Source organism: Vulpes vulpes, chromosome 12 (assembly GCF_048418805.1).
Source record: "Vulpes vulpes isolate BD-2025 chromosome 12, VulVul3, whole genome shotgun sequence".
NCBI lineage: Eukaryota > Metazoa > Chordata > Mammalia > Carnivora > Canidae > Vulpes > Vulpes vulpes.
Genome location: NC_132791.1, coordinates 146,485,678 through 146,494,705, shown reverse-complemented (window position 1 = coordinate 146,494,705; position 9,028 = coordinate 146,485,678). Strand labels below are relative to the sequence as shown.

The following is a 9,028-nucleotide window of genomic DNA, read 5'->3' as shown; positions in this document are numbered from 1 at the left end:
GTGAGACTCCTGAGAGGGAAATCCTAGTGGAAAGAGCCTTTCATAGGCTGTTGAGGGAGACAAGCCGGTTTGGACATGAGTAACTTTCTCTTTGTTAGTATTTCTTTATAGATCAGCAATCCAGTGTAGAACCCTCCTGAGAGACTCTTTGGACCTTCTTCACTCAAGTACTAGGGAGACTGCATAGGGTCTAGTGGCCATGTGGTTTGATCCTGATACCTGGGTTCAAATCCCAGCTCTGCCACTTAGCTCGACACTAAGGGATGAATTACTCAACCTTATAGTGTCTTTTTTTTTTTTTTTTTAAGATTTTACTTTTTTATTCATGAGAGAGACACAGAGAGAGGCAGAGACACAGGCAGAGGGAGAAGCAGGTTCCCTGTGGGGAGCCCGACATGGGACTCGATCCAAGAACCCCAGGATCACGACCTGTGTCAAAGGCATCTGCCTCAACCACTGAGCCACTCAGGGCCCTCTCAACCTTATTGTGTCTTAATTTCATTATCTATAAAATAAAAAGATACCAATGTTACTGCAGATGTCTCTGAATCAGCATAACATAGTGATTTAAGAGCATGGGTTCTGGAGTCAGGATGTTTGATTTATGTCCTTAATCTTCCATTCATGGCTATAAGGCCTCAGGCAAGTTACCCGAGGTCTTGCTTCAGTTTTAAGGTCTATATAATGGACACACAATCATGGGCCATCTATGATGTAGGGCTGTTGCAAGAGTTAATATTATATGTGATGTATAATATATTCTTTACTGCCTTTATCAGAAGATCAAACTTAAAAGGGTCCTGCAGGTGGACTCCTCTTTGCGCCCCACCTGCCACCACAGAATAAACTCAGGGCTCATTTCCAGTCCCTCCTACCAGTTGGAGCAGAAAGAACATGCATTAATTTAGCACAGAGGAAAGACACACCCGAAGGCATTTCATCTCCAAACATGCCTACCAACCCCAAGGCAACTTCTAGAAGGAGCTCTGTTATTGATTGTGGTTAGGAAGACAGAGCGAAGAGAGGAATGGCACAGGCTTGTCCATGCCTGCTGCCAAATGTATAAATCAGAGAGCAAAGCTCTGAGCAAGACATCATCATTGTATCATTATATACGGAGGGGACAACATAACTGATTTACTCTGCTTTCCAGGATTTCACAGTGAAAAGACCAAAGGTGGTAGTTTGACATCTTCATCCCTTGGGAGAGGCCCTCGGTTATAGACTGTTTTTCTAGGAGCGATTTGTAAATAGTCCGTTGGTCATGGAGAATAATGGGTCATACCAGGTAAATAGGAAGAATGTCGATTCCATCCATCCCAGTTCCTGTTTTAACTGCTCGGCCTGGCCACGTATGTGTCTGAGAGAGCGGGCTTGTGGAACACACACTGCCACCTCTTTTCAAGATTATGTTTTAGGTTAATAACCACATCACCTAGTAAAATTGGGGGATGATTCATTCACTTGTAAGAATTCACTACTGTCACAAATAATGCCATGTTTGTCCTTTATTCACCATTGATTCTCTCAATGCAACCTTTTGGCTTCTTGAGTATTGAATGAGTGCCTGTGGGGGAGAAGGCAGCAGGCACACAGGGCCAGATATCTTCTCCTTTCTTCCCATTATTTTCCAGCTTTTCGGAATCTCAACATGCCCAAGTAACTAGTCTTTCTTCTGTCTGTCCAGAGAAGCTTTACAGAGGGCAAGGAGAAGTTACTTTGTCCATTCATTCATTCATTCATTCAGCAGGGAGTGGGTTGTTCAATAATATTTGCTCTTCATGTCTGGTCTCTACACCTAGCTGTATGGAGGCCATGATGACTGGGATGAAGCTGCTATGTTCAAGGAGCCTAGAGTCTCCAATAAATATAGCAGGAGTAAGCCTGAAATGATTTTAGAAAGATAGTGATGAGTAAGTGATAGCTTGAAGAACAGTGGGGGTGGGGTGGTGTCTTAATTTTTGAAGTGGTATCCTATCTGTGAACTGTGGTTGGGGTGTGGGATCATTTAAAAAATCCTGATGAGTAATATTTCAAAGGTTTACTTTTAAGTACAATAGGGTATGTGACACACATCCTTGATGATGCAAGAGATAATTTCACATGGGACTAGAGAGGATTCTAGGTGGCACATGGATCTGGCCTTGGATACTATTAAACTGAATGTTAAGAAAGTATTCCCTTTCTAATTGTATTTTGAGCTATTTGATTCTCGATAAACAGAAAGTTTCATTTAGATGCTATATGTCTTAAACACCTCTTTATGACTTGGTAAACACCCATTCCCCTCCTTTTTTTAAAAAAGATAAAAGTTCAGAAACTCAACAGGCAGATAGTAGATTCCAGCTAGAATTTGGTAGCCTTATTTTTTCTTGTATTTAAGTGTGTCCTTTTATTTATGGCTAGTGAGTCACATTCATTTTTTTTAAATACATTATTTGAACAAAATGAGTTGATATTAAAGAAACATGATAAGTGGATAAAGACCAAGGTGGTACAAGATTATGGCAAAATTGTGAAAGCAGTTTGGAAATGATGAAAGTTTACTAAACAAGAGCACTGCAGTCCAGATAAGAGAATCTGAGGAAGGAATGTGTAAAGTGTGATCGAATGTAGACTTCGTATTACCATCCAGTGAAGTTGCAGAGAAAGGCCAGGGATTGATATTGAGTGTGGTAGGCGGGGGAGGGAGATTTGCCAACATTAACAGAGCATTATTACAGGCAAAGTTCTGTATATTTTTGAGGATAGAAAGATGAATACAATTTGTACACTGTGATAAATACTTTAAACAGATTTAAAACCCTAGGCACAGGAAAGAGGAAGAAGTTGATTATGAGTGTATGTGTGATAAAATAGCTACCATTTATGAAGTGTCTTCCAAGGAATCTGCTAAATACTTTGTCATATTAGCTCCTTTATTTCTCACAGTTAGGGAACTGAGATCAGAGAAGCTAAATAATTGTCCCATGGTTAATAATAGTGATGATGTTCATGACTGAGTACTTCTTATACGCCCAGCACTGTGGTATGCCCTATATGTACCTTAGCTCAGTTTAGCCTCCCTACAAGCCTAAGGGACATGTATTATCTCCCTTTTACAGATCAGCAAACTAAGGCTCACAGAGATCAAGAGATCTGCAGAGTTCATGAATGGTGCTGTTGCAATTTAATCCCAGGGGTATTTGACTCCAACACCCCTTTCTTCCAGTTCTACTGCTTTCAATCAACAGCTGGACTGTGGGAGCCTAATTTGGCTGCGCATGGGGGAAGGCTCATGGAGGGCTCTAGGTTCCAATCTCGTCTGGATTTCTTTATTGAGTTTACCTATGTCACAACTCTGTTTCATAATATAAGCTCCTAAACTCCTAAAGCACTAAGTCCTAGGACCACGTGAGTGGCTAATGCTGCTCCATGATATTATAAGGTGACGTTGGTAAAGGCATTTCAAAAGTAGGCAAAAGAACTGGGTGATAGGGAAGGTGGGATATAGTTCATCTAGTTTGTGAGGGCTAGAAACCATTTCCTGTGGAAACTCACAGAATTGATGTTTGATAGATACAAAGGGATCTTTGGGAGTACTAAACCCAATGTCCTCATTTTAGAAAAAGAAGAGGTTAAGGGACAAAGATCCCACAGCCAACACAGGAATGAGGTTACACATCTCCCATGTCTCGATGCTCAATGCAGTAGAGTAGCGATTTTCAGGGTATGGAAACCACGCTTTTCAAGTTCTGATTTCCAGATCAGCAGCCCCAGCATTAAATAGGATCTTGTTAGAAATGCCCACCTCAGCCCCACCTATTCAGAAATTGTGGGGCGGGGTGTGTGTGTGTGGGTGTGGGGGCTCAGCAAACCTGTTTTCACAAGCCCTCTGAGATATTTCTGATGCATACTCAGGTCTGAGGACTGCAAAGTATCTGCTATATATTTTTACAGCATATGGAGTGAAAGAGAGGGGAGATTTAAGTCACTCCCACCTCCCCCCAGAAGCTCTTCTCTCTGTTCTCAGGTGAAGGGCTCAAGGGGCTCAGTGTAACAGCCTCCTGATGTCTACAGCAAACTCCAAGATATTTTAGACAAGTGATGTGACCTTGGAACAAATGCTGGGCTGCGGTTGGGGGGCTGGGTGTGCTCCAGGTAGCTGGACACTAGGCATTGGCTGTCTGTCTGTCTATGGAGGGGGTATTGGACGAGAGGGGTTGGGGGTACCAGGGAGAGAGAGAAAGGAATACCCTGCCAGGCTCTTACTCAGTGCCCCAACACAGACAGTAGAGCCAGGCCTCTAGAGGAGGCTCTTCTCCATGCTGTCCCTCCCCATTTGTGGTTGCACTCAAAATCCTGCAAGGGATTTCCCCAAAAGTAGGTGTCTGGGGGGCGGGGTTTGCAAAGGTGTATAGAAGGCTGAAGATTTTTTATCCTAAAGGGACGATTTTTATCAGAGGCTTGGAGATAACAGTAACTGATTTGCACTATAGCAATGTTTCTGGCAATGCACTGCACTGAGAATGGACTAGAGACTTACGGGGTGGCAGTTATCACACTAGTCCAAGCGGGAAATGAAGGCTGTGGGGGGGGGGGGGGCGTAGGGGATAGGAACAGATTTAAGAGAATATGCAGTGGGACGGGAAGGGAAGGGAGGAGAGCACCCTTTGGAGTCGGTGAATTGTAACTGTAGTGTCAACATCCTGGGCCCCGAGGTCCTGAAATCAGGTGGCTCTAAGAACCTGAGCACAGACGAGTGATCATCGTCTCCTTCCTTTTCCCCCAAGGAGCTTGGGCTTTGGAAGTGAGGGTTCCAAACTCCGGCTGGACTGTATATTCCACTCGGGCCAGATCCCACCTCTTTGGCTCCGGGCTATGTGCCAAGCGCCCAGCACAGTGTGCGGAGCATGGTGGGCGCTCAAGAGGCATCTGTTGAGCGAGCGGCGACGCGCCAAGCCTCCTTCCCGCATCTGTGGATCCTCTATCTGGAACGGTCGTTGCATAAGGAAGTCGCGGAGCTCGAACGCACGGCGGGCGCTCAACAAGTTGTATTTTCGTCCGGGTTGACGGTAGACGGGGCGCCCAGGCGGCGGCCAGAGAAGGGCGCGCGGGGGGGGGGGGGGGCGCGGCGGGCAGGGGAGGGGGCGCCTCGCGCGGAGCCGGGCTCGGCGGCTTACGTAAGGCGCTGGTCCCGCGCGGCCGGCTGGGGCTCCGCGTGGGGGCGGGCGGAGGCGGCGCCGCCCCGCGGGATCCGGGCCGGAGAGGCGCCGGACGCGGGCTGCTCGCGGCGGGGGGCGCCGGCCCTCGCTCGGCGGAGGTGGCGCTGCGCGGTGCGCGGTGCGCGGCGCGCGCGGCGAGGGCGGGAGGCGCGGGCGGGGGCGGGGGGCGCGGACTCCGCGCGGCCCACGTGCGAGGGCTCGGCCCCTAGGCCGCCGGCTGCGGCGGGAGCGGCGCGGGGATGCCAGGCCGCCCGGCCCCTGCCTCGAGCGCCGCGCGCGGAGCCCAAGGGGAAGGCACCGGGTGGGCCCGGCCGGCGGGCCTCCGAGCTCCCGGGGTCGACCCCTCCGGGGGCGGGGCCTCGGGACTCGCTGGAGCGCGGCGTGGGGGCGAGGAGGGCGGGGATGGGTAGCGTGGCGCCTTTCTCCGCCTTCGAGCCGGCCCCGGCGCGGGGCTGAAGGGAGGGGTTGGCTCAAAAGTCGCTCCTTCCCCCAGCAGGGGCGCCCGGCGAGTCCCCGCGCGAGCGGAGAGTGGCGGCGGCGGCGGCGGCGGCAAAGTTCCCGGGGCTTCTCGCAGGCTGCTGTCCGGGCTGCTGGTCGGCCGCCCCCTCCCTGCCCGGCCAAGGCAATGGCTTCCAAACTCCTGCGCGCGGTCATCCTCGGGCCGCCCGGCTCGGGCAAGGGCACCGTGTGCCAGAGGGTCGCGCAGAGCTTTGGCCTCCAGCATCTCTCCAGCGGCCACTTCCTGCGGGAGAACATCCGAGCCAACACCGGTGAGGGGTGCGGGGTGCGGGGTGCGGGGTGCGGGGTGCGCGGGCGGGGGCGGGGGCGAGCCCCAGCGGGGTGGGGCGGGCCGGGCCGGGTGTCCTCGGCGCCCGGGCGCCCTTCCCCCGTGCGCGTGCGGCCGTGCAGGCTCCTACGTGCCTGCGAGCATGCAAACGGTGGCCCGCGGCCGTGCGGCTTAACCGCGCCCCTGGAGGAGGCCGCGGCTCTCCCGGAGGCGGCTGGGAGGTGCTCGCGGCTCCTCCGGCGCTGGGGGAAAGCCGGTGGCCAGCCAGTGGAGGGTGTAGCCGAAAACGCCGAGCTTTCCCCTCCCCGCCCACACGTCCCCGCGCCCCCGCGCCCCCGGAGCCCCGGGGCCCCCCCGCGCGTCGCCCACCTGTGGGAGTCGGGTCCCGCCGCGCGCCGGGGAACCTGTGGCGCCGCGGGGCGCCCTCCGCACCGCCCGGGGCCTCCGCGCCCAGCCCCGCTGGCTGCCAAAGGCCTGTCTGTCCGCGGCCGCCTTCTAAGGTAAACTCTCCCCAGCAGCCCTCCCTCCTTCCCAGGCCCGGGCCTGGCCGTTAGGAGACTACGTAGCGGGAGACTCGGTCCGATAACTACACTTCAATCCAGCTCCCCCTGGAAATGGCCTCTTGAGGATGCCTCCCTTGGCCGGCGTGCTCAGGGTGGGGATGTCCAGGGGGCCCCTCACCCCTCTCCTGCCACCGCGCGTCCGCCCCGGCTGCTGATGACTTGGCACGGAGAGGCCCGAGGTGGCCTTTGCGCCGCTGGTGCGTAACCCTCTGGGATGCACATGCTCACAGTTGGCAACTGCTTTATGAAAACTTGTTGGTTGCAGACGGTGTGCTTTACCTTCGCTCCCGGCCTCAGCGGCGTCCGTGGTGGCTATTGCCCATCTGTGGGCCAGTTATCCAGAGAGCCTCATCACACAAGCACAGATTAGTTTGAAGAGGTGGGGCGGAGGATGGTGCTGGAAAACAGCCTCAAAGCGAGGAATTAAGAAATAACTCAAAGGCAGAGTTTTATTCATTATCTCTTCAGTTATTGCAAAACCAGATTTTATTTTGATTCGCAAAAAGGCCCGGCCTCCCATCCCCCCCATCCCCAGAGTTCTGTGTACCAGGTTGCACACCCCGGCTTTCTTAGCCTCTGTTGGGTGTATTTTAACTTTAACGCTGCATTTAAATGCATTTTATTCTTTTTGTTTTGGAATGCAGTTTGGAGGAAGAGCGGTGGGAGAGGGAAGGCTGGCTCTCAGCCGGAGGGTTTTGTGATTGGCTCCTGGCTTCTCTGCCGCAGGGAGCCAGAGGCTGGGTGAGGGGAGGAAACTGGGCAGTGGCTTCGAGCCAATTTCTTAGCATTCTCTACTATACCTGACTTGGGGACTGCTTTACTTCTGGCGTGAAGGACTTCACCTTGTCCATCCCAGACTGGATTAGGGGCCCTTCCATTTTTTAAAGAGAATGTGAAGGGAAGTGGCTTACTTCTGAACTTTCTTAGAGGTGTAGAAAACTTTCCAGTTGCTGTTTTCCCTTATTCTTAATTTTTTTTTTTCATTTTAATTTTCCTTGGTTTTTGGGTTTTAGTTTCTCTTCTCTTTCACATGCCTTCATGCTCTCCCAGAATTTCTCCCTGCAGTAAGACTTTACTGTTGTAAGTAAGACTTTACTGTTTACGGTTGTGAAATGTTTAGATTTTCTTTTTCTCTTGGGAACCAAGCAGTTTTTGCATAAGCCAATTTAAAAGCTTGATCAGCGAAAGACAAGGAAAGTGGAGGGCAGCAATTTGTTTTCAAAGTGGCTTGTTTCTGGTGGACTTGGAGGGTGTTCTTAGATGATTTTTCTTGCAGAAGGTTCTAAGAGTCTTACAGGTTCATTGCTTGGTAAACAGTATGTATTTTTCTGTTACCTGCTGTTTGCCTTTAGCTAATTTTCTGGTAGAGAAACACAACCGCTCCTCTGTATATACCTATTTATTAAAGTTGCAAGTTTGAAGGAGATGATGAAGCACAATAAAACCCCAGGAAATAGAAGGTTGATGGCAATTTGAGTTGGAAAGTACCTCAAGCCATCTGCTCCAGCCTTGATTCCAGCATGCTCCTGTCCACATGGCCTTCCTGCAGCCATTGCCTGCTGAAAAGCTGCTCATCCAGGGAAGGGCTACTTACTCACTGCTTCTAGGAAGTTTACCCTCACTGGCCCTGGCGTAGCTCACATAGCTTGTTGGTTCTGTTGCTGCTATCACATACAGTTAATCATGCGGGACAGCAAATGTCTGTCTGATTCATCCAGTAGATATTTACCGAGCACCTGCTGTATGTCAGACTGTTCAAGGTACTGGGGGCTGTAGCGATATTCAAGATAACCATGTGCCCCTTGTTGTCTCTCCTGCCTTCACCGTGGTCCAATTCCCACTGAAGACTTCAAGGTCAGGAATATGGATGGCAAAGTACTTAATGCATAAAAAGAGTTCAGCAAGTCTGTGTTGAAGGCGTCAGTCACAAATTCTGTCTTCTATCCAGAAGACAGCTGCCAGCAGTTGAGTCCATTCTGTGTAATTAGCTTTGATTTAAAGTAAAAGTCTGCATTTACTGTGGACCTGAGATTAGCCTCCTGATAGCTGTCACCCGTTGGCCTTGAGCAGCACAGACTGAGACTTAATCACTTTATTTGAAAACCCACATCCAAATCGTTGGTTCTCTTTGGTTTTCCTTAGTACATTGCATGAGTAAATAGAAGGGGGAGTTCTCATAGATTGCCAGGAGGTGGGTCCTACACTCTGTCATAAGGAATATGAACTTTTCTGTGCGTGTGCACGCACACATATGTATAAGCTTATGCACACACATGCATGGGTGGCACTTAAGTGAGTCCTGTTAGAACTGTTTTTATCTTTTGTTGAGTGATGGTGACTGAAACCTCCCTCTGAAAGGATGTGAGAATCCTGCTATAAGGGTTGGACAGATAGTGGCATTAAAAAAAAAAAAATCACATTCTTCTGTACTGGATCTACTATCTCAACTACAGGAAAATTGGCAGATTTCCATT

At 50.6% G+C, this 9,028-nt stretch overlaps 1 protein-coding gene across 9 annotated transcripts in view; it reads left to right on the top strand.

Moving 5' to 3' along the window:
* Window positions 1–4,647: 4,647 nt before the first annotated feature.
* Window positions 4,648–9,028, top strand: part of AK4 (adenylate kinase 4) — a 68,868-nt gene continuing 64,487 nt past the window's right edge. The window contains exons 1-2 of one of the 9 annotated variants that reach the window (XM_072730694.1): window positions 4,648–5,030; window positions 5,698–5,974. In XM_072730694.1, coding sequence (XP_072586795.1) covers window positions 4,893–5,030; window positions 5,698–5,974 — 415 coding nt within the window. In that variant the 5' untranslated portion in view covers window positions 4,648–4,892. Of the gene's footprint in view, window positions 5,055–5,279; window positions 5,323–5,461; window positions 5,975–6,190; window positions 6,492–9,028 lie in introns of those variants that run through there. The other 8 variants (XM_072730695.1, XM_072730701.1, XM_072730697.1 and 5 more) reach the window with 8 other exon arrangements.